At 39.2% G+C, this 25,773-nt stretch overlaps 2 protein-coding genes across 2 annotated transcripts in view; one reads left to right on the top strand and one right to left on the bottom strand.

Annotated features, from left to right (window-relative positions):
* The first annotated feature begins 586 nt into the window (after nt 1-586).
* Nucleotides 587-20,823, top strand: INTS10 (integrator complex subunit 10). The gene is made up of 16 exons (XM_009577989.1): nt 587-662; nt 923-1,026; nt 2,050-2,189; nt 3,062-3,143; nt 3,462-3,602; nt 4,031-4,202; nt 4,649-4,818; nt 8,412-8,545; nt 9,101-9,254; nt 9,896-9,978; nt 10,811-10,963; nt 12,084-12,192; nt 12,573-12,652; nt 13,130-13,292; nt 14,384-14,477; nt 20,444-20,823. The coding sequence occupies exons 1-16, from the start codon at nt 601-603 to the stop codon at nt 20,598-20,600; spliced, it is 1,998 nt and encodes a 665-aa protein (XP_009576284.1). The 5' UTR covers nt 587-600; the 3' UTR covers nt 20,601-20,823.
* A 943-nt stretch (nt 20,824-21,766) lies between these two features.
* The window catches only part of HGSNAT (heparan-alpha-glucosaminide N-acetyltransferase), a gene marked incomplete at its 5' end in the record, with an annotated part of 11,342 nt that continues 7,335 nt past the window's right edge, over nt 21,767-25,773 (bottom strand). The window contains 6 exons of the mRNA XM_009577990.1: nt 21,767-22,187; nt 23,217-23,329; nt 23,469-23,539; nt 23,656-23,733; nt 24,933-25,019; nt 25,168-25,294. Coding sequence (XP_009576285.1) covers nt 22,006-22,187; nt 23,217-23,329; nt 23,469-23,539; nt 23,656-23,733; nt 24,933-25,019; nt 25,168-25,294 — 658 coding nt within the window. The remainder of the gene's footprint in view (nt 22,188-23,216; nt 23,330-23,468; nt 23,540-23,655; nt 23,734-24,932; nt 25,020-25,167; nt 25,295-25,773) is intronic.

Genomic DNA, 25,773 nt, shown 5'->3' with positions numbered 1-25,773 from the left:
AGGTGCCCAGCCTCTCACTGTGGTGTCCAGTGGTTAAAAATAAAGCGGCGAGCTTGTAACTGCTCGTTGTGTTTCACTGCAATAAAATCCACTCCTATGACTGCTTTGTGAAAGAGGTGAAAGTGTTGGTTTTTTAATAACTGAGGGGAAGGTCCTTTTCTGCTTCTTGTGTTTGCACATGATGAAACATTTGGGTTTGCTGTTGCAAAAAAAAATAGCCGTTTCTAACAGAGATTTAAAGTACCTCTCTTGCCTATGGCTTTTGTAATAGGTTGGGTTTTTGCATTGCATTTGAGTGGAAACAAAACCTGATCAAGGAACTCTTTGAATTCTCACTAAGTTTTTTATTTGTGTAAAAATAAAGCGAGCATGTTAATGTTAGAGTACTTATCGTACAGAAGTTTATGCCTAATTTAATGTGTGATTAGATAGTCTAAACTCAGCTCCTAATTTCTACAGCAAATCTTGCAATCCTTTCATTTTCTGTTACTCAGACTGCTGTGGCAAATTTGGGACAGTTTTTTAGAGTGGCAGGACTAATCTGATTCATAAACGTATTCAAGAAAACTAATGTTCTGTTCTTCCATCTTGCAGTATGAGATGTACACTATTGAGAGGAATGCTGAAAGGACAGCATCTGCGGGCAGGCTGCTCTACGACATGTAAGTAATCAGAGCTGGAACTCTACAACTATGCCAGGTGCTTGTTTCCATAAATATCAGAGTTTCCAAAAATATAATGTGAGTGTTCTTGGAAATCCGCGTGGATAAATTAAGCAAAAAAGGTCGTATTAATTAAAAATAAACACTAAAAAGAAGGTTTTATTTTCCATTTGCTCATGCACATTCTTTCATAGAAAGGTTTTGTCTTGGAAACAGATTTTGAGATCATTGTGCATTCCTTGCCTCAAACTTTATTACAGGTTTGTGAATTTTCCAGACCAACCTGCTGTATGGAGGGAGATCAGCGTTATTACATCAGCATTAAGGAATGACTCGCAGGATAAGCAGACACAATTTTTAAGAGGTAAGGATTCTATTCAGCGAATAGGGAGAGTCCTGAAGGAATGTAAAGATAAGGCCTCTGGTTACATGTCTAGTGTGGCAAGTAAATGTCAGTCTTTTTAACCTTGCTTGTGGGCTGCACATTTTTTTACTCAGTTCAGCCTTAGAGACTTCATTCAGTATGTTAGGCTTAGGAAGGCAAAGGGAGCTGGTTCCCATTGCTTTGTCTCTGATATGGGTAGACTAAGTCTGCCAGAACAACAAGCACTTAGAAAAGAGATTGCATAGGGAATGACTGGAATGGAACTTACTGGATCATCATCTCACTGATTGCAGAGAACAATGAACGATCATAAAAATGGGGTGAATTTGTACATATGAAGTGAGGGTTATGAAAATGGGCAGTGACCAGAAGGGCTTGGCATTCACTGCTAGCAACCACAGGCAGTTTTGAAAGCAGGATTTACACCTGACAAATTATAATCTGCTGTTTGAATACGTGCTTCAGAAGCTCTAAGGATAAGCAATGTGTAACTCTGCATACAGGCTATTCCAGTTAATGAAACATTTGCTTTTTCATGGGGTGTGTTTATTTTTCAGAGAGAATACATAAAGCTTCCAGGGAGAATATGTTGGTTTCTTTTGAGTGTCTCATTGGAAGCTTAAATTGAAAATACTACTTTTTAATAATGAAAGTATTAATTGTAGAAGTGGAATGTAAGTAAAAAAATACATTAACATTCTTGAAAAAGCATCTTAAAATGTCAAATATTTAAGTATTAGGATTTTCAGTATTCCACTCGTTAGCAGTCTTACTTGTTAATTCAAGTTCTGTGCACCCGAATAAACACAGATAAATACTCATATGGTCTTCTCTGAAAGAAACAGACATTTTTTTCCAGGCATAGATATTAAAAGCAGAAAAAAGTATAAGGAAATCTTTTTCACTCTGCATGGCAAGGTGATGTTGACTAGTCTTTTACCCTTTGTCAGTCACCTTTACAAGTCAGACATAGCAAGTTAAACATTTTAATTTTTTTTTAAGGATTATTTGAAACCCTTCCTGGTCGGGTCCAGTGTGAAATGTTACTGAAGGCCACAGAACAGTGTTTTAACACATTAGAAAGGGCAGAAATGCTACTACTACTTCTGCGACGTTTCCCAGAGACTGTGGTGCAACACGGGGTAAGAGAAGAGAAGCACATAGTAACTATTCAGGATATTGGCATTCTGTTTCTTGAGATTTTGCTGAAATGTATTTTCCTTTTCCTAGCGAGAGGGTGAGTCTTTTTATTCATGTTTAATTGCGGCTAGTAGTTCAGATTGCTGTATCTTGAGGTTACCACCAGGAAAGAATTGGGCAGAAAACAAATGGAAGCAAATAAAACCATTTTTTGTTTTGTAAATGCAAAGAATATTCCATGCTTTTTGAAAAAGCAGAATAGCACAAAAAAGAGCGTAGAGGAGTATTATGGTCTAAGAAAGAATATTGCTTCAGCTTTTTGTCAGTAAACTCTCATTGAGGGCAGAGTGCTTTGAAGTTATGACTAGACTCTAACAAGCAGCGTGTTTGCTTTGACTTATGAAACTACAGCTGGTGCTCTTTAAATGATGACCTACTTCATTTAAGGACAGTTTAAGGATAGTTTAAAAATAGTTTAAAGACTATGAAACCTGTTAGTTCTGAGACTGGCTTACACTAATATGTTCTAGCTCATACTAGCATCAGGCAGAGTGCGCAGTCAATTACTAACTACAGCTCAGGTGACAAGCTGCAACTTTAAGGCCTGGTACTTCCATCGCTTTCACCTGCCTGTACATGTCTTTACGGATACAGTTGCATGCACAATTTTTCTCTCTTGGTCTTGTTTTGCTTTTCACCTGTTATTAAGTAGGGATAGTTTAACTATGTATTTAGAGGCTAGCACATGCAGTTGCCCTATAGTGAATTGCTATTCATGCATCCACTGAATTATTGTTCAACTGCATTGAATTGCAGTTCAAAAAGTTTCTAGAACCACTGGTCCAGTGTTTGATTTTCACCTCTGCTTACACAGGTAGGCCTTGGAGAAACATTATTAGACGCTGAAAGTATTGAAGACCAAGAATCCCCAGTGAATTGTTTTAGAAAATTATTTGGTAAGAAAATATTAATGTTCTTGTTTTATTATACAACTTTTTAGTATGGCAAGATTCTGAGTTCAGTAAACTACTTTCAAGATGCTAAAATTAGAAAACTGCTTTAGTCAGAAGAGGCCAAGGCTACATTAGGCCAGGCTAACCATATGGTACAAATTGGTATTACAGTCATTCACGTGAGGTTCTTTGTGATCCTTTGCGGTGTATGGTCAGCCAGAGATGGAGGCTTACATTGCTGATTGAGAAACCTTACTTAGGACAAATAGAACAAAAAACCCCACAAACCTAAAGTTTTTTTTGGTTTGTTTTCTATTTTAGTTTGTGATGTTCTTCCTCTAATAATTAACAACCCTGATGTTCGACTTCCTGCCAGCTTATTATATAAATATCTGAATAAAGCAGCGGAATTTTATATTAACTATGTAACTAGATCTACACAGACAGAAAGCCAATATCAAGGTAAGAATATTTTTTAAAAACTAACCTTTCTTAGAGTGTATTTTAGTATTACTGAAGTGACGTCCATGAATGAAGAATGCATTACTTTTATGTAATGTATCCTGTAGACAAGGATTAATAGTAGTATTTGACATTTCTTAGTTCTTTGATACCAAAATACATCATAATGCTTCAACTACTTAGTCATGATGCTCATGATGCTTCAACTTATGTACTGAGAGGTAGGACAAGAAGTCCAAGATCTCCTTATCCAGCCTACCAGCTCTCTTGTAAAAGGAGGCAGAAATGCCTACTGCTCCCTGTTAGCCTTCTCAGTAAAGAATGGTTAGTCTGAAAGCTCCGATGTACATTTTTACATGTCTCCTTCTTGAAAATAAATCAGTTGGTTTGATTTCTTTATGAAGAGAAAAATGTGCTGGTTTTCCTAGGTTCACAAGATTCCTCTGATATTATGTCTCCAAGCAAGCGTAGCTCTCAGAAATATGTAATAGATGGTCTCACAGAGAAGTCATCCCAGATTACAGATCCTTGGGAGAGGCTATTTAAAATATTGTCTGTGGTGGGAATGAGGTGTGAATGGCAAATGGACAAGGGAAGAAGGTGAGAAATGTGTACTTTTCCCGGTATTTCTTCTCAAGGAGAATTTGGCTTTTTAATTCTTAAGGAGATGGGTTGAAGAAAGATTTTAACATGAGCACATTTTGTGTAAATTCAGTGCAGCTTTTCTTTCAAGACTGTACAATATAAAGCAAAAACATGAATCCAGGGAGCACTTTCAAATTAGTCTCTAAACTAAATCTTTGTTGATGGAAGTCATGCATAAGAACTATAGTACTGTGGGGTATCCTTCCCTAGGTGCCTCAGCAAAGAGACACATGGTAAATGTTTAGTGAAGCTTCACTGGCGTGCATTCCCAGCCTCCACTGACTTGCAGCTGGGGAATTTCCTCAGCCAAAACACCAAGTTTTTCATATTCACTGTGCATTCTTTCCTTTAGTTTTGGAGTCTGGGTAACATCCTGAATTCTTTTTGTCTCTCTTCCTCAGAAGTTTTGGTGATATTTTGCACCGAATGAAAGACCTCTGCAGGTACATCAGTAACTTTGATAGTGATGCACATGCGAAATACAAGAATCAAGTTGTGTATTCCACGATGTTGGTCTTCTTCAAAAATGCATTCCAGTATGTCAGCAACATCCAGCCATCGCTCTTTCAAGGTTAGTTTCTAATGTTTCAACTTCTGTAAAGAGTTCTTTGTGATTTCATTCCTAATGTCTGAAAGATCTTTTCTCATTAGTCTTTTGAAACTGTCATCTGACAAAGTGACATGGATCTTTTTTAAAATTCTCCCAAACCATTAGTCTTGCCAGCAGAAGTAGTGGATCAGACCAAAGATCAATCTAACTTAGCATCGTGGTTTCAGCCTTGACCAGCAGCAGTTAGTTGTCTAGCAAAGAGAAAAGTAACAGACCAGATGTTATGAGAAACATCCCTAGGGTTGATTCCTACTCTTCCATCAGCATCATGTTTCATTTTCTCCTCTGGTTGTATTTCTTTGAAGCTGACATTTTTGTGGCTTCCTTCAGTCAAAAGATTGTACAAAAAGCTTCCACAAAGTAAGTGAAGATGTTTTTGCATTAGGAACACACAACAAATTTATAATTAATCAAAGAAAAACTGAATAGGAAAAGATTTCGTGAAATTCACAAGCTTCCAACTTGGCTTTCTTTGTACAGTTTAAGCATAATCTTTTAAGGTGTGTTTTGCACATTAATCCCAATTTGTAATTAATGTGTAAATTGAACATTTAAAGTATGAATGTTACCTGTGCTTTTTCCTACCCGCTCAAATCTGCATTTGGGGCATATCAAATTGCTTGGAACACCTTGGATTGCTTCTTCAGGGATTGACTGGACTTCTCAGGGATGGCCCAGAAGCTGAGGGAAGTTCTTTAACCTTCAGTTTGTTTAGAACTTATTGAAATAAATAGCATCATAAAGAGGGATTTCCAACTCTTAATAGAGTGCATTTCCTGCTTCTTTGCTCACTGCTAGGGAATTCCTTACAACAATAACAATTGTCACCATAGGTACATAGTACTTATTAACACTACAATTACTTATTCATGATAAAATTACAATTTTAATTTTGTGTGTTGTGTTCATAAGTTTCATCACAATTTCCTGCATGGAGCAAATCATCATTTGAGTAATGAAACACTCAATACAAATGATGGGTTTTAAACAACTTTACAGAAAGTTGGGTAATCAGTTGAACAGTGTCAGTAGATAGCTAAGCTCAGAAGACAAATGCCATGGCAACTTGTATGCAGAGAGGTAGTCACTTTAACAAATACAGGAACTAATTGAGTTGAGTTTTTTGTTCTATCCAGAGGAAAGAAGAGTTATGGCGGGGCAGTGAGATACTTTAGCTGTGCATATAGTTTTAGCTGCTTGATTCTGAATTGAGGAAGAAAGGAAGTAGAGCACTGGTGAAAATGTTCCTTTCTAAGTTGTACAATTGAGTATGTTAAAGCTCATGTTTTCAGACTGAACCACCAAAAAGAGAATGTATACTGAGATAGCAGAGAGCAGTCCCTTCGGTGCAGGATTTCTGGTATCCTCTTTCATTTGCTGACATCAGGAAAATATTTCCAAGACATCTCTTACTCATTTCTGCTTTAGCATTGAAGTCCAGTGGTATTCAGTGCCTTTCATATCCTTTCTATCATTAAGGTTTTTCCTCCTCTTTGGAGGGCTCACTGTAGAAATGTAGAATCCTATGTATTTTAGAAGTGTAGTGGTGGGGAAAAAAGCTGTCTTCTCCTTAATCCAGTAGCTCTGAGCTTTGATCTGTGACTTTCTTCTCATGTGCATGGACTTAGAAGAAACCTCTTGAGAGAAAACTTTTCAATGAATTTCTCTTACATAATTCATATCTGCCTTGCTGGAGACTTGAGAAATGAATGAGGCAATTCACACCTCTCATAACTTTCAGGCTGCCTGCAGGCTTGACAGGAGTTGCTATTTGGGCTGATGCTTTTAGGGGTTTATTTATAACACTCTGTGCTAGAAATCAATTAAAAACTCTGTAAGTGTAGATTCTAGAGCTCGTTTAGACAGAAAAACACAACATTGCTCTTTGTATGGCTGTGTAGTTTTCAGTAATGTAAGAGAAGGTTTGCAGCCCAAGTCAACGGTAAGGCTAGGTTTTGTTTTGGTTTAGGACTGGAAGTTTTGGAATAAAGGCTACAGTGCACTTGCCTGCTATTGAGTAGAGAACATTTCTTTGGAAAGCAAAGCACTTAACTGGTATTCATTCAAATCAGTATGAATAAAAGAAAAACCCACTCCTTTTTTCTCAGGTGTTAGAAGTAGGCAGCTCTTGAGATTCTAGTGATAAAACTCTTCCAGCATCCCAGTTGTGGTACTTTCATACCTGTTTCTCATGGATGCTATTTTCTACATTATGACTTGGCTCTATTTTCAGTTCACGCAGGTTAGATTCCAGCACAGTAGAATACATGATGGTACTACAGGAGAGGTGATTTCAATGTGTTGTAGCCTTTGTGTAGGAGACATTTCAATGGTGGTATTTAGTTTGAACCTAGTCAAAGGAGATAACATTATTTGATAAGTATGCCAGGTTGGTTGTTTCTTGTAACATTAACTTCTGTTGTAGTGGACTCCTTACACATCACATTTGAGTAGATGGGAAAAGCTTAATATGGGTTCTTTTATGTCAAGAGATGAAATGGATTTTCCTTATACTAAGCTCTCAAATTAGTTCTTTGCAATTATGAATGAGGCCTTAGCCTCATATCTTTCTGCAAATAGAAATAGAAGAAATGCGCATACTGAAAATACTTGTCCACACTACTGTCTTACCTGGTAGACATTTCAAAAAGGGAAAACAGATTAATGGATTTTCCCTTTCCTTTATATTTCTCTTTGTCTGAGCTTTGCACATCTATATACAACTTCATTGTGTAAAAGGAGAAAATGTTTTCAGAAGGAAAGCTTTCTCAATAGTGGCCATGTACCAATGTTGTTTGAGGTTAAGAAGTGTTGCTACTATTTTATATCTAATGAAACTTAAGCACTGAGGTCTGAAATAACAGGTACCAGATCCCACCGGATGTTCTGTGACACCAGTGGAAATAGAAATTATGTCTTCTGTGCTTCAAAATGAGGCTTCTCTAGAGGCTTTGGGGAGTGATGATGGGCTCTGGCAGTCAATTAAAAGTTTAATTCTGTACACTGAAATCAGTGGGGGCAAAGCTGACACTGAGTGATCCTACTAGGGAAATTTTGTGATAAAATACACTCACTTCTTTGAGGCATCAGTGCCTGTCACCGTATTGCTTTGGTTTCTCATGAGAATGTTTTGAGAATATTGTTGTGCTTTGCCATGTTTGTGGCTGTTAACTTCAGAGTCATTTGTTCTGTTCACCTGTTGAATAGTTGTACTTATATAAAAGCAAATAATGGTTGATGAGAGAACACCTGCTGCCTGAGTATATCTTGTGACTGCTCAGTAAGAAAAGGATTCAAAGATATTCTGAAGCTCTCAGGCAAACTCTTGTGACATCTGGTAAATGCATTCTGACCTTTACCATAAGGCTGCTTTGAGAAAACCATAGCTATACCAGCATAGTTTAAGCTTATACAACTTAAGTGAATTAATTTTAGATTGTTTTCTCTAGCATTATAATCATTACTTGTGAAGGAAACAAAACCAGCTTGATGTAGGCATGAGACCTTTCAGATCAGTTTAGAGCAATCTTGAATTAATTTATCTTTAAATCCAGGTCCAAATGCTCCAAACCAAGCCCCACTGGTTCTTCTTGAGGATGTGACCAACATCTATGGTGATACAGATATTGATCGTAACAAACACATACACAAAAAGAGGAAACTTGCCGAAGGAAGAGAAAAAACAATGGTAACTTTTCTAGACTTCTTCGTTTGTAACGAGAATGGCATTGGTACTGGAATTTAGACAATAGCGGTTTTGACACAGATGTAGTAGACATATTTTTAGAGCTACCCTGGAATAGCCATTTATGACCACAATTTGCAAACAGATTTTTTTGGCTAAAGCTAGCAAGAATAAAAAAATTTTTGTAGCAATTGCTGTAGACACGTATGTGCTGATGTGAAGACTTTAACTTGAAAGGAGTTCAGCAGAGACTGCAGAAGCTGTTAAAAATGGTAGCTATAGATATTCTACAGCTAAACCTCCAAATTAATTGACTTTTCATGATTAGAACTGTGAATACTGTTTATCACGCTATACCACTGAGTTTCTTGGTAGCAAAACAGATTGTTCTATTAAAACAAGTGAAAAGTCACTTAAAAGCACTTAAACTAGGACCTTGGCATCTCTAGCACAGAATTGTTTTCTTGTGTTCAGTGGAACTTCTGTGACTTTAGAGTCCTTTGAAATAAGTATAAATTAAGAAGTGAATCTTTTTGTTTTATACTGACTCTTAAGCAGAGCTCAGATGATGAGGATCCTTCTGGGAAGGCACGAAGTCGCCATATTACAGTAAACAAGGCAGATCTTGCAAACTCTATTGAAGTATTAGAGAGCTTTAAACTGGCAAGAGAGAGCTGGGAGCTGCTCTATTCTCTGGAATCACTCGACAAAGGTAAGACTAACTGCAGGCAGAGTTGCATTTAGGCTTCATTGCTGTGCATAGAAGTAATTTTACTATTGTTAAAATAGAATTCCTGTCATTGTGAATCCTTAAAATTGAATTTACTTTGGGTCCTGAGTATTTTTGATCCAAGTTCCAATAAGAAGCTTTATCAGTTGTTGCATTTCTAAATATTTTGTTCCTGGATTTCGTTTCATTGTTCATGCATCTGTGGTTATTCATCCCCACTTCTCTTGGAAGCAGCTTTTACTGAAGGAGCAGTTGGTTAGTGGTAGCGCTGATAATACTCAGTGAGGATGTGCTGCTAATGGCTGCTTTAGTTCATGCTTTACTGTGTCTCTCCCTTTCTGATAATATCTGGTGATAATCTTGAAAACAAATTTCTCTTCTAAAAAGCAGGCAAATAGTACCACCTAGTAGCTTTTAGATTTGTTGGACGCTGTGAAGAGAAGTATAATCAAAAGATGATTGTATAGGAAGAGAGTATCCTATATTTGAAAGATTTCACACTTCCTGTTTTGTTTTTTCATTTTTAAATTCAGCTAATTTTTTCTAGATAATTGATTTTTAACCCAAAGCTGTGAAATGCTTCATTTTCTCTTTTACTTTTTCTTCTCTGACCACTTATGCAGAGTTCACCAGAATTTGTTTGTCATGGAAGACAGACACCTGGCTTTGGTTAAGAATCTTTCTTACAGACATGATCATCTACCAGGTAAAAAAATAAAGTAAAAACTAGTAAAAATTACACCATTGCTCTTCCTTCTAGTGAATAGCTGTTCTGATTAGCCAGTTTGACTGCTTTAAGTGTCTACTGATTTTGTCCTTTAAAGCATGACCCTTTTGGGGATGGAATCATACCATTCTTACCACAATCTAGGTACCCTACTTAAGATATTCCTGTCCCTATAGCTGTTCGTTGATTCCAGCTAGTTTTGGCATATGGAGAAGACCTCTGCATTGGCATTTTGACCAGTAGATATAGTGTTATGGAAGAAAAGTGCATTTTATTCATCTGTCAGTGCATTCTATTGGAACACAATCAGAGAGAAGAATTTTCAAACAGCAGACGATTTTAACATCTCAATTAAAATTTATCATTCTCCTCAGAAATTAGGCTGACTGTACTCATTCCAAATACCATCTATAGAACAAAGCCTGTTCTTTTATATTTTTCCTTTGGGGAGGTCTTTTATTTTTGCCTGTACTTGTACCTGAACAAGAGCTATTTCAAACTTCATCAGTCTAAATAAAGTAATCATTAGCTCTGAAGAGCATGATTATTTGTTTCAGTTATAAATGTGATTTTGTAAACAGGCTTTTTAAAGCAGAATTCTGTTTGTCTTCTCACTGCCTTGCAAGTGATCGATCCACACTCCTGTACACAGCACATCACTGGACAGTGTTCTGCTAGATTGAAATTTTGAAGCCCTGTTACTTGGACATGCTCTGTTTTGAAAGCTTTCTGTAAGGGAATTTTTATTTCTATCTTTCTACCCATTGTGTACAGAAGACCCTAACACTGTCTTTCTGTATCTTTTTTAAAGGGGCAGTACAAAAAAGCAATTAGCAGCCTACATCACTTGGCAGCTCTTCAGGGCTCTCATTCTCCACAGCAGATTACAGGACAAGGATCACTAGAAAACCAGAGAGCGCTAATCCAGTTAGCAACGTGCCACTTTGCGCTTGGAGAATATCGGGTACGTAACAGCATTCCACACACTGGTCTTTTATCTTCTGGCCCTGTGGTTCCCGTTTGTCTTCTTCATTTGAATTTTCCCGTTAGCCTACTTTCAACAGAGTATCGAACATAAGCCAGGGTCTACTGAAAAATCCATGCTTCACAGGGAGAAGAATTGCACTTCCTCCATTAGCACCTCGCTTATGTAATCTATTTGGTAGTTATGATTTGGGGGGTTCAGTTATGATTTTCCATAGCTACAAGTGTTTGAGTTGTCTGTAAATTTAACCTTAAATTTAAATTCCTTAACTTTTCTGAGAAAGTTTTAAATATTGAGGGGAAATTCTTGGGTATAGGCTTCATGTGGCAGGGGAAAAAACAGGTTTATAGAAAAGAAACTTCTATGATCATCTTAGAAAATAATTAGTTATCAACTGACAGTATAAGAGACTCCAGAACAATATTGTCTGGCCTGACCTCTGAACTTGCTTTACCTTTGCAATACATATTTTGTGTTTTTAATATTACAGGAATTCATGGTGGTCTGAGGTTAGTCAGTGTCAGCACTAATAATAAAGGCTGGGTCTCTTAGGATCTAACGTCATCCTAGTACTACTGGACAAGTCTTTTTGTCCCTTTCAGTTTACTACTTTTTCATTGGAAATGTGATAATAGTTCCCCACAGACCTCTTATTGTCTCTCGGAAATAGCATTAAAAACTAATTGCATTTCTGTCATGCTGCCAGATTGCCATTTTCCTTTCTATTTTTACTATGGACAGAACAAGCTTTTAAAAACTATTTTAAGAATTCATTTGAAAACTTAATCCTTCAAAATAAAATAGTTTTTGATTGCAGTTGTATTGATCTTACACTCTTGAAATGAAGAATTTCCAATACATATTTTTTCACAATTAAAATGACTTATGTAGGCCCTCAGAGATTGTTTAATTGTAAAATTGTCCTTTTGCTCAGCCAAACTAAGTTACGCATTAGGTCCACTCAAGTTCTAGCAGAGAATTTTGTCATTGTTTTTTTCTTTTGCGGTGTCTGAAATTTTTAATCATTATTAACATATCTGAATTTTAAGAACTTTAATTTAGGCTTAGCATTATCATGTCTCTCTTCTTCTTTTTATAGCAAACATGCGAAAAAGTGCTTGACCTCATGTGCTGTATTTTACTTCCAGTACAAGAAGGAGGTAAAATACAAGAGGAGCAACCTAAAGTAAAGTCTAAATTCAGGAAAGGTATGGAGTTGCTACTACCCTAAACTCAGTGTCAGGTCAATTTTAGTTCATGTGTTTCGGTTGAGTATATAATTCTTCTCTTTTTGTATTACGAAAAGGGAGGAAGTTCTTTATCCCCTCTTGGTTTTGTGAGTGGTTTTCCTGCTGGTACCTATTAAAGTATATTGGTGACAAAGTCCTACCACAGGAAAAGAGAAGTTAAGAAAAAAATTTAAAATGTGTAACTTCACGTTTTGAATAATTCGTAATTTACCTTCAAAGTTTTCCTCTCTACCTAAGATTTGGCAATTGTATATTCATTTTGCTCCATTCCAATTTCTTCCAAACTTAGATAATCATGAGACCCCTCGAGAAGCGTATGATAAACTGTTCTGTTGCAGGGTCTGATTTGAAGCTTTGGCCATGTACCAGTAGAGCTATCATGCCTTACTGCCTTCATCTGTTATTAGCTTGTTTCAAGGTAAGCTATAGTCAAGGCTTCAAATTCTCTCGTGTCTCTAAGGCCTAGTTTATGTATCTGGGGCCCTGAAACTGCATGGCCTTACCCGGTGGTGTGACTAGGTGTGAAGGGCTGTGCCTCCAGTGCTTCTCACCTAAGTGGGTTTGTGGAGGGTCTTTTGGGCGGGGGGAGGAGGGAGAGTGTTGATGGAGGAGGGTTTTTTCTCTCTTTTTTTCTCTTCAATTCAGGCAGAAGAGAGAGAATTAATCTCAAAAGATTTTTGTCTGTATTCAGACTTCCCTTATAGGTCAGTGGAGAGAATTTGGTATTTTGGCTGGAAATTTCCAACCTCTTTTAAATATATATATTAGGGCGAATGAAATACACTCCTAAAGAACTTCTTTTATATTTGCACAGATGTAGGTGAGATGAATCCCATATATTTATAAAAGCAACATGTGTTTCTTGATTGTCTCAATGTCAATTTTTTCCCTGAAGCTCAGAGCTTTCACAGACAGCAGAGATGATATGGCGCTGGGCCACGTAGTTGTTCTGCTTCAGCATGAGTGGCCGAGGGGTGAGAACTTGTTCCTGAAAGCCATCAACAAAATCTGCCAACAAGGAAACTTCCAGTATGAGAATTTTTTCAACTATGTCACAAGTATCCTTTCTCTAACCAAGAATGACTTTCACATCCAAAACTATGTGCTGGGGCGTTGAAAAAGCTGTTAGATAATTTCAGCAGCAGCTCTCTCTGTGAATCATATTCGGTATTTATTTCCATACCATGCAAGCCTCTTGTAATAGGTGGCAGTGCACAACGAACTACAAATATGCCTCCTGTCACCTGTTCTGGCACTTGAGAGCACCCTTAAGTACATTGCAATTGTACTTCCATTCAGAAAAACAGCAGCAGCTTAGGCTGCTCGTGCAAGTGATGGCAGTCTTTTCAGTAAGATATATAGGGCATTATATGACAAGGTTTTTAAGAAAAACGATAAAGCAGTACCTATGCTTCAAAGAGTTGAGTGATTTTGGCTATTGTTTATGAAATGCTTTGTGTGGGTAAGATTCTTGGGTTGAGTAAGATAATGAGCTATGTCAAAGTTCATGCAAAGCATATCTGATTTCTGTATTCAGATATGTGACATATGCTTTGATCAGCATACACACACGTGGACAGTTTAGTTTTTAACCTAAATAGACATCCAGCCATGGTCTCCAGGAAGCAAGGGGTCTTACTCCTATCTGAGACAACTAAAAAAGCTCTGGTGTTAAAGGAAGAAAAAAAAAAAAGAAAAGCTAAATAAGGGACCAAAGTAGAAAACTAAAAAGGGTGGGTAGAAAACTAAAAAGGGTGGTATGTGCCACCATGGTGGCATTTCGTTCAGTCCCAGCCTCAATATGCCCTGCTTTGATAACCTGCAATGCAGGAAAAGGAAGTAAAAACAACCGGGGAGTTTGGAGAGATGAGCTTTCTTTACCTCTGTCTGACTGTACATGTGAAGAAATGAAGGAAGAAAAGAAATTGACTGATGTGTGTATTTTGCACTTTAAGAAAAGCCATTTCTCATTAATTTGTGGAGGATTAGGAATACATACTGTGATCTTCTTTATCACTTTTAAGAATGAGATACTTCAATAGCTGTTAATTTTTACTGTCCTTTCAGCAATGTGGCTTCAGATGTGAGGGATAAGAAGGAATGTTCTCTATCATTTTTTCCCTACTCAAATCTTTAACGTTTTCTTCAGATATTGATATGTTGGAGGAATTTGCTTATTTAAGAACACAGGAAGGAGGGAAAATTCATTTGGAACTGCTGCCAAATCAAGCAATGTTGATCAAGTAAGGATAAAAAAGAATTTACTATTTTCTTTGAAACAAAAAAAAAAGGGAGTATGTTCCGGTTGTCTTTGCTTTCATGTAATCTTCTGGATAGTAAGTTTGTCATGTCTTTGAGTTTAAATTTAAGGAGATGGCTAAGGAGTTCAAACAAGGCCTTGAGTTTCTTTTTCTGACTCTCCTGCTGATCTGTGAATTCTTTTTTGGGGGTTTTTCAACTTTAAACTCCTACTTTTACAGAACTTTATTTTTAAGTGTGGCATTTGCTTTAGAATGATTCATGTTAAAGTGATTACAGTATTGCTCTTTCAACCAGATACTTGCACTTTGCAGGCATTCTTTAAATAACTAGGCATGAGTGCAAGGTGTTGTTAATAATTTTGCTGAACAGTAATGCTGAACAGAAAGCTGTATTTGTTGTAAACAAAGTTACGAAAGACCACTGAATGATTAAAAACTTAGGTATAAAACATAAATTAAATTACACTCCAGGTAAACTCTAATAACCTTTCTGTCAGAACTAGCAGGTCATCTCTTGCTATGTACATAACCAGTTTATTCTGCTTAGCTTATTACAAGATGCTGAAAGAAATTAATAATTTGGATTAATTTCCTAGGTGTTCTTAGTTTTGAGTCAAGACTGAACAAGTATCTGCTGCAGGGTTTTAGTGGCAGAATGTTTTGCAATATCCTGGTTGTTTATTAGAACTTGTGGTATTTTGCTTTATAAGAGGGGGACTGCTAAAGTTTGTTGAAATTCCAGTTTGGGTCAGTGTATTCTGGCTATTCACTAACTAGAAATGGGCTAAAGTTTTCAAAAAATGGGAGCCTAACATTAGACAACTGGATCCAAATTTGGACTAGTAAATAGATTTTCCAGAGTTCTGGGTAACCAACACAGAAATGAGATACTAGGTGTAATTAAAGAAAAGAAAAAGAAACACAAATGCTTAATTGTGTGACAGAGAATTTTCTCTATTAAGCTCTAGATTTTCAAACTCTTACCCTTGCTATATCTCACTGCTTGTAACCAGCTGTATGAAAACAAGAATTAGGATATGTTGCGCTACATGTGATATTAAGTAATAAGCTTTGTCAGCAAGAGGGCTTAGCACTGAAGACTACGCCTGGTAACTTCTTAGCTGCTATCTCAAGTTAATTGCAATAGTTCAGCGCTATTTCTCTGCGTCATGGCTTTTGTTTTGATTGGCGTGGTAGCTGTTACTTACTGTTCTGACCCCACCAGTCAGGAAGTAGGTAGTGAGCAGTGTTTCTAGCAAGACAGAAATCTCTCTTTGACTTCCTTTTGACCAGTGTTATGTTTCCTGAATGATGGAAATGCTTGTGGAAGAGAGGTCCATTTCTTTGTGCTTATTGAGCCAAAGCGGTCAAATATCCCATCCAGCTGGAAAAGTGTACAGTATCTTTTATGTGGCTGAGATGTGTAGGACAGGAACCACTTCATCAGAGAGCTGATGGGAGGGAGAGTTCAGGGCTTAGGCCACTAATTGGAGATGACGTCTACTCTCCTGGTACTCCAGATATTGTTTTAGCTGGACTGGCTGTGAGACTCAGGGATGGTGTCACCCAACAGTGTTGACCTCAGCAGCACTGGTTAGCTCACCGCCTCCCCCAGCTGGGGTTTTAGATAAAGGGCACCAGCACAGCCCTGTTTCCTGGGACAATGGTTGGTAGGCTCAAAATCTGTGGACTGGCTTTCATCTTTCAAAACTATCACCAGTTCTGGTTGTATGAGCTGCTGCACCATCCTCCCAATAATTAGCAGAGGCAGCTCAGATACTGTTCAGTCATGCACAGGAAGACTCTGTGAGTTTGCCACAGCAGCCCAAAGACAAAGCAGTTGCTCCTTTGCCTGATCTTTCCTTGGCATAAATGTACATAGCAATCCTGCATCTTAATTGATGGGAAATGTATTACAGATATTACATGTTTTCTATAAGGACAGCTTTTTGTTTCGTGACTTATAGGACATTTTCTCCTCAGGTGAATTCCACATTCTTCTTCCAGTACTTTTCTTCAGTACCTTACACTTCATAGGAAATTCTATTCATTTTTCTGAACCCAGGAAAGCAAACTGCAATGTGGTTTTCAAAAGCTGAAGTAAGATCTTGGTAGTCTGCAGACTTATAATCGGGTCCTGCAAAATATATATACAGCTTGTAAGCTTTCCCTTTGCTTCTATCCATTGTGGGAATATGAAAGTCCATGGTTTTGGTTTTAACTGGTGATATAGCCAGCTCATTCTGTTTGCAGTGTCAACAAGACTTCTACGATGAGCTCTGAATTCAACCACTAAGTGCTTTTGAACTCCATTCTAGACAAGCCAAGTTTCATAGTTTTACTGATTATACATGTCAGTAGTGGCAGTATGTTAGCTAGTGAGGTTAAAGAGGAAAAGAACAATATGCAAGAAATGACTGATTAATATCGTGCTCCTCTTTTTGATAAATCTTACTCCAGTTAGTCTAATCTTAGCCTACCAAACTGTGTAAACTTGATGTGGAAGCTCTTGCGTGTTCTGCCTCTACTCACATTCCCATCACATCTCCCTTTGGGGACAGAGGAGGAAAAGCTCAGTTGGTTTGAAGTGAAACCGTCTTGAAAGTGTAATTTTTATTCTGATTGTGCCTGTGGGTATGTTTAGTTCTGACTGCAGATCTTGCAACAGTAATGAAGGCACAGTTGCGCAGAACCCCTTTTGCAAACATCTGGGACTCTGGGACCAACAACATCTTGCTGTTCCTTTATATTTTCTGTTCCCTGTGTCCATTTTTGCAAGTACTGGACTCATTCATGCCAAGAACTCTTGAAAAATTATCTCATTTGATTGAATAATTCTTGTTACTATTTTATTTCAGGTTATTGTAGCTGTATTGTAGAGTGTTTCTGCACTACTAAAACGTCCAGTCTTTATTTGACTTTTATAAGCATAGCTCTCCATGCATATTCATTAATAAATTATAGATACTAACCCAAATGCCCACCAGTGAGATCTGAAGGTAGGCACCTAACTCAGTATTATAGGTATGTAAGTGTGAGTCTTGCTTCTCTGCTCCCTTCTATGGTGAATGATGCATTCAGTACTCGGGTGCCTAATAAGATTTAGGTGACATTTTGAGAGACTTAGGTTAAGACACTAGACCTTTTCTCTATATACCAAATTTCTCATTTCTCCTTAGGTGGGGTATTGGATTTGCTCTAGGCTGGACGTGTGAGGTTATTATCTTGTGTTGTAGATAGCACAGAGAGATAAGGACTTAAGTTCACAGAGAAGACAAACTGTCTTTTAGCTGAGACACCTTTTGGTAGCTAGTTCATGTGGCCCTGGTCATAAATGGGAGGTTGCTCTAAGTGGGCATTTGTGCTCTGACATTGTGCCAACCTTTAACAGCCATTTTTATATGCAGTTTGAATTTGAAAAGGTGAAAAAGGCCATCTGTGGGCTAATTAAAAGATACTTAGGCAACCTGTAACAAACACTGTCATGTACTCAACTTGGCCGATACCTGCTGTGCATGCACTTGGCTTGGGCTCAGCAGCAAATCCATTAATTCCAAGTTGTGGGCTCTCCTGATTCACTGACGCGCTCTTGCCAGCTCCGCAGGGAAGTTGTGGTATCTGCAGTGCTTCTCTGATTAAATCTTTCCTGATTGACACGCTTCCTGGGAAGAGCTACGACAGTTCATCGTAGTACAACTGTGAATTGTTTTTGCACCTACTGCTGTCCTTTCTCCCAGTGTAACTGTCCAAAAATATGTGTATATATTTAGACCACAGTTGCAGAACAGCCTTGCAATGAAATCTGGGGATATTTGCATGTTTGATGCTGTTAGGGTCCTGCACCCCTTGGGCTGCTCGGTGGTCATATTGCTCTGTGGTCTCACCCCAGTTCTTTGTTGCTCCTTTTTCTGGAGAGTTGTTTTGCACCAGAGGGGGAGTTGGCGTGTGGGTGTTTGAATGCTGCTATTTGCTGTTTTTTAAAGGACTTCTAGCCCTCCCATGGGGTTACTGCGCAGGAATTCATACCTGTGCTACAGCCCAGCATACAGACTGCTGACAGGTACCAAGTGGAAAAACCCCGCTCATAGTGTGCTGTGTTTTGTCAACATGTTTTACTGCCCATGATTTTCAGCAATTTGTTACTCAATATTTATCTTTTTTTTTCCTCCATTTGTGCCCACATTGCCTGGCAAACCATGTTGTTCTATTATAACATTTATTTTTCTTTTTCCCATAAGTTGCCAGTATCCGTGTCCTTTCAATTTAATAATCATTGTTGAATTTAAACAGAAATGTAGAAATCCCCCAAATTGATACCAATGTTCAATCACGTATTAGCAAAAGTATAACCTTTTCTTTTCAAGATACTGGTTACTGGATCCGTTTGTAGCTACTTTTCATCATTTAAGTTGTTCTGAATTCTGTTTTCTGTTTTCCAGCTGTTACATGACACACATCTTCAAAAGTGCTGCTGGCTTGCTCAGTAGCTGTAGGTTGCATATTCTCCTTTAGGTTGTAACTGACCATAACACTCAGCTGCCAGCAATGTTTAAGACAGTAAAGATGGAAAACAGGGCTTATCCCATAACTGTGAATATGCTGGAGTATTTTCAGTGCAGTTTTGCTTCACTCAGCCTAGCTCATCAACGAATTGCCCACTAGTCTCCAGGCTAGTGTCTTCTTTGCCTTTTCCACATGTTACAGAGGTCTCTACTGTTTTGGCAGAAAAGTCTCTTCTCAAATGCTGGACTTGCTGATTTAAGTGAAGGTGGGGTGGTATTGTTGGTGAGGGTAATTCTCAGACTTTTCCCTTTCTCGTTTCCAGCATCTCTAGATTGCCATAGATGCCCTCACCCTTTATTTTTTATTTCCTTTCTGTCTTTCAGTGTGCTTACCGGGTTTGGTCCAGCTCTTCCGTTCTTACCCATGACTCAGGGTTAGCGTTATGCTTTTTTCTCTAATTTAATTTATGCTGCTCCTTTAGTAGTGCTAGGGCTCTCATTTCAGGGCATATCTTTTGCTTCTCTTCCCAAGTAGGGCTTGCAGGTAGATGTTACAAAGTCTTGATCTTAACCAGTTCTGGACAACTGCAAGTAAAGTGTAGTGCTTTGGCGCTGCAGAAGGACAAGATTTAGGTATCGAGTGCTACAGGCCAGCGTGAGGACAAAGAACTGTTCATAAGAACGGCCTTTAACAAGGCAATATCCCAAGAGTTTCCCCAGCCAGCATCGCTTTAGCTTGCTCAGTAGCTGGACCTTTGTTCTGTCCTGAACTTCTGCTCAGAATAAATGTAATCCCTGCCTGGTGTCTAGTATCTCCACAAGCTGGCTTCTACTGACACAGACTCACAGCCTGGCTTGACTTGGGCTTTGTGTTGGCCTGTGAAGTGTTCACTGTGCCCTTCAGTAGTCAAAGAGTTATCAGTGCCCACAGGATTATACAGCTCCTTCCTGCACTTTCTTACTGGTACAAGATGACCTCTGCTCTTTATGGTGGCAGCCATCTGTTCCCTTCCTCCAGAGAAAGCAGGTTCATCTTTTCACTCTTCTTTCAACCCCAACCATTTATAGAAGTGATTACAAAGAGGAAGTGGCCTGGGCAGCAAAGGTAGAGAGAAAAAAAAAATGCCTTTCGCCAAGCAAGGAGAAGTCTGTACATGCTGGGTTAAGAGAATAGCCAGAACAGCAACTTTTTTTTTCCCCCCAACAGTCATAATCAAAGCAGTGAGAGCATGGACTTCTGTGGAACTTCTAACTCTTGAAAGACTTGTAAGCTACTAAACACATGATTTTTAAAAAATAGCATAGTACGGGCTATTTGGCTTTCCTTATATAAACTCGGGTATGGACAGTAGATACATAGTGACATGCACCACCTTTTAAATTACTGTAGTGCACCAAATAACCGTTATTTGATTTTGTTTGTCTCTCTTTCCTTCATGGCTTAAGGCATCATACAGTTACCCGGGGTATAACTAAAGGAGTGAAAGAAGATTTCCGCCTGGCCATGGAGCGCCAGGTCTCACGCTGTGGGGAAAATCTCATGGTGGTCTTGCATAGGTTCTGCATTAATGAGAAAATACTGCTGCTTCAGACTTTTGCTTGAATGGACTGGACCATGACGCAATGTCTCTTACAGAGAGCGGGGAAGGCTCTTGATTGTGTGAACAGCAGCGTGGCAGTGGAAAATTACTTGTCCAGAGAGTCAAAGAAGTTCCCTATGAGTTACAGGTTCTGCAATACACAAACACTACTCAGTGTTTGTTCACCGCTTAGTTTTCTTATGTGGGTAGATCAAACTTTATAAATAAAACTTTGTTTAAGAAGTCTTCTGTCATGTCCTGTTTGTTTTGGGTGTTTTTCCATAAGGTGTGTGTCTTAGTTCTTTCCATCTTTATACATACACAGAGAACATAGCAGGGTATCTCACATTTTTTATTAGCACTAATTTGGAAATCACAGAATGAGTGAATTTCCTGAGTTTCCAAAAACTATTATCTTAAATTGAATTGGTCTGCTATCTCTTCCTTTTTGGCTGAATTCTACCTGTATTGCTGGTTTTCAGATTCAGGGCCCTTCTGTAAATCCATTTATAAAGAGGATTGCTTTGATCGAACTTTGGTAATATCCAAATGATTATACAAAGTCAATAGGAACTGGCCTTTCTGCACTCTTAGAGTGTAGCACGTGAAACTGAGACCTCATCCACGCTAGAGGTATGTAACACAAAGGCCCAGAAGATGCACAGGCGGGCTGCTAAACAGCAGCATGCTGATTAATAAGCCAACAGAAGAGATCTTTGGCAGCAGGCTGCAGCAGGATCCTAAACCGTAAGTTTTTGATCCAAGACCAAATTGGAAGAACACAATGAAGAATGATCAGCTGAATCACCACTTTCCACAGCACGCTGTAGCACACAGGTGCCCCTGAGCTCTCCCAGACAGTCACTGCACTGCTGACCCAAATGCAGGGCTGAGGGTGCTGCCAGTGCTCCCGAGTCAAAAAGGTGGCCGAGTTAAATGTGTGCCAGTAGCCGGAGTGGCACAGGCATGCGGCAGGTGCCAAGGGTATATACAATCCCAGACCACGTGAGTTAGGGGGTGCCTTGTCAGATGTGACAACGGTTACCACAGTCCCATTCTGATAACCCCTTGCAGTCACCACCCAGATCCCTTGCAGTTCCTTTCATAAGCACCATCAGGCTGTCTTTGCCCAACTGTTGCAATATGTTCAGTTTCTCTATATGAAGGAGGGAGATCAGTAAAATATTTACAAAATATAGAAAACAGAAAGAGAGCAACTGCACCAGACTAGTAAGTTTTTGCTAAATAGAAAAATACTGTCCCTTAAGTCACATAAAAGTCTTGATGACAGCTTCCATGGCACTGTAAACTTGAACTAGTATCCCTTTTCAGTAATACAGCCTAGCACGAATGGCAGTATTTCAGGCTAATCCACCTTATGCACTTGCCCCATCAGAATCTAGGCCTGCTGCACCTTGACCACCTCTATCAGATTTTCCAGAATATCCTTCTCCTGTAAAGTAAATATGATATTATGACCCAAAGAGTTGTTGCAATGAGGTTTTGAGTCAGATGCTCTGCGTGGGATTGACTGTCTTGCATCTTCCACTTAAAAGGGAAATAGTTTTCAAACACTTCGTGTCCAGTGTAGACCAGGATTGAGTTCATTCCTGAAAGTAAGCACAGGTCATACCATCTGAAAGAGCAGGTATGAGCTTGCTTCAAAGTAAGCAGGCAGAGGCATGCCAGGCTTATGAAACAGAGTGGCACCAAGACAATGACACCTAATCACAACAGCTAATGTTACTTGCCCCAAAGATGCTACACACATGTGTTTTCAAATACAATCTGAGGGGTCCTCTCCTCCAAAACGTTTATTGAAAAGAAATACAGACAACCTATATGCTAAATTGAAAATACAACCAAATCAGTATCCTGCGATTTTATTGGCAAGGAGAATAATCACAGTTATTGTCTTTAGGGTGGCTGAGTGCCAACCTATTTGGTCAGATCTATTGCCTTTACAAACAAATGCTGACTGCCCTTCAAAGCCCTGGGATTTCTGGTAGGAGATATGATACCATGCTGTCACCCTACCCATCTTCCTGTCCAGATACCAGACACCAAAGCTGCTGAAAGGTTCCCTCTGCTGTGGGTTTGCATTCTGTACTCAGATGTTTGTCAAGAGCCCAGTGTGGTTAAAACCACAGTGGGATGCTTCGGAAGACAGGCTTATCAAAAAACACAGAGCCAGAACCTACATAGCTGCCCAGGGGACTTCGTCTTCCACATCTTCAGAAGTGGTATTACTCTGTTGACAGGCCTTTCAGTCTCCCATTAGGTTACCCAAGTCTCAGCAGTTCTTTCCAAAACCAACTATGAACTAGCTGTGGTATTTTGCTTGGTACTAGGCAGCTGTTCCCTGGGACCTTAACTCGAGACCAAACTGAGAACGGTAATTTGGCAACAGCAGCTTCCAGCCCTCATTTAAAGACCTGACAGTCCCTCTCTCCTAAATATCTGGTCTCGAGTGTCCCAATTCTATGCAAAGATTCAGCTCAAGTTAATCATTCTGGCATCCTTCAGGTTACCTCATTCTAAATCCAACTCTTTTAAAGACAAGGGAAGTGCAGAAAACATAAAAGTATCAGTGCAGAAAGAACTGGAAGGAATATGCTTCCTGCCATGATTTTACTGACCTGGGTAGAAAAACGGAGCCCCTGACCACAGTCTCTTGACATCCACAAGGTAATACATCAGCAATAAGAGGATGAAGGCAAAGCAGCTCATTGTTGTCACATACGATATTGACCTACACACATTTTCAGTAGAAAGATTATTTAGAGAACTATGTGATACAAACAGATCTCAATATAAGAAAGGTAAAACATTCTCCAAGGTAAAATAGTACTTTAACAAAATCATACTAAAAGTTGTATCTCTTTGCTTACCATAAGTTTTTGTTTATAGGAATAAACCCTTCTTCTTTAGAACATTTTGTCAAGATAGCAGAAATAATTCCCTGAAACAGAAAGTTGCTAAAGTTTATATAACCACTGCAACATGTTTCAGAAATACTAAGTTTGCGTTGCATAAAAATACATGTCCATTAAAGAGCTACATAACTATCTGACTTACCATTACTATGCTCCATATGAAGAACCGACTCATAATTTGTTTGTGCTGGTCTTTGTAGAACAAGATAATTTTTCCTGCCTGATATAAAAAGAATACAAAAAAATGAATTAATGGCCATAAATGTAACTACATTTCAAGAGCTGGATACATTTGGCACCAGCTACCTGTGCTAAGACGGAGAACATGAACAGGATTTATATCAACTAAGTGGCTCAAAGGCTCAGAATGGGAACTCTTTGCAAAGAATGGACACGGATGGGGAAAACATGTAAATGCAACCCACTCAGCAATAGAGGTGCACCTTTTCTCCCTTCCCTACCATGTTAACACTGAGGAAGGGGACAAGCAACTTTGTTAGGTTAACACAATGTGACTCGAGCTCCATCTCCCTCAGCAAGGATTGCGCGAAGGAACAACGCCACATCAATTCCCCAGCTAGCCCCAACAGCTTCTCCACAGCGCCACGTCGCACCCTGGCCTGTTGGGAGCACATGCTCCTTTTCACACACTACTAAGAAATGTGTCCTGATGACTCATTCCGTGTCACGCTTCTGTTCCAAGCTCTGCCCTGTAGAAATTCCCAATCAATTTTTACCCAGTGCTACATGCAGTAACATTCCTTTCCCAGCACAAGAGTTTCAGTTTGGTTAACAGCTGCTGCACAGACAGAAAGGCCAGCAATGACTAACTAGAACTGCATGAAAAAGCATCATGATATCCTATTTTAAACACGGTGGTGAGCTGTGAGCTTTTGATGTTGGTAACACTAATGTCAACCCCTGCCTCCCTTGTGTCTGGGAAGATGAACACACCCATAGCACCTAAGCAAGTTGGCTAACACTGCATTCAAGCAGAAAACTAGCAACGGAGAACACGTACAGCTATGACCTTTAAAACCGTATGTTTAAAATGAAGCTGTGAAGTCTATGCGTCTCTTGGCCCTATTTTCCAACATGCAGAGCCAGCCTACTCCCAGCATAAGCCCAACCTTAAAACAAGCAAAGGAAGTTTCTGGGTGGATACTTTGCAAACTTCTTGTGTCTGTCCCTTACAAAAACTGAGAAAAAGTCTTGGTTTATCTAATGCAAGCTACTGCCAGGCTAGATTCCACTTCTCTGACACTCACCTCAGGCTAAATCAGCCTGAAAGCATTGCTCGGGAAAAGGTTTTGTTAGAACCAGTCTCAGCCTTAAATAAAGAAACCAAGTTGCCTCCCTACTTCCAAGATTCCTTCAAATCTTCCCATTATAGCACACAGCCAGAAAGAAAAGAGGTACCTGCAGTCCCAGAAATGCCATAAAAATGGTATTTATGGTTCCCAGGATCCCCTCAGGATCATATGGCATTGTTGTTTGGTAAATCACCTTAGAGAGAAAACAGTTGTTACAGGGCACCTGAGCAACCAATCTCCTTTCTCTTCCATCCCCCTGCATGTATCATTCCCAAGCCCCTCCTGACAGCTATGTTCAGTGCTTGCCTGCGGCTTCATACTGCAAACCAAAAGCTACTTACACTTGAAGAGGGATGCTGATATATATGCTTTTCTCCAAGTAGCAAACGATCAATGTAACCAGCCGCTCCTCCAGTGCAGTTGGGATAGTTTCCAAAGTCTCCAATGCCCCCAGGACCAAGATAGCCCCTAGGACAGAAGCAAACAGGTTATGGCACAAAGTGTTGGAACACTCCGCCTGAACAGGGGTCCACTGGCCCAACACACTAAATGCTCAATGTTTTCCCTGGCCAGAGGCACACAGGGAAACACAGGTCCTACATGACAGCTGGCTGGTGGCCACCCTGTTTTGATCATCGCAATGCCACGATCAGCTGGGTCATGAGGGGGCAGGCAGTATCGGGAGCCTAAAGCAATGCTTCAGGTTAGCCCTGGCTAGCCAGCTGGCTGCTCCACCTGCTCTGCAGGTGCTGTCCCTTTAAAGGGGCAAAGACAGAGACAGGGGTGACATTGTGATGATCACATATCGCTGTACACAGACCTCAGGGAGATTTTAATTCTCTTCTTTAGATAGAAAGGAACAATCATGTCACCTTTATAACACCAGGTACTTCAGTACCAAAGTAAAGAAAGTTTTTTCACATGATGAATGCTTCCCTTAACCCAGC

The sequence above is a fragment of the Fulmarus glacialis genome, unplaced genomic scaffold, assembly GCF_000690835.1.
Source record: "Fulmarus glacialis isolate BGI_N327 unplaced genomic scaffold, ASM69083v1 scaffold29015, whole genome shotgun sequence".
NCBI classification, from domain to species: Eukaryota; Metazoa; Chordata; class Aves; order Procellariiformes; family Procellariidae; genus Fulmarus; species Fulmarus glacialis.
Note: the sequence above shows the minus strand (reverse complement) of the source record. Positions and strands in the feature narration are given on the sequence as shown.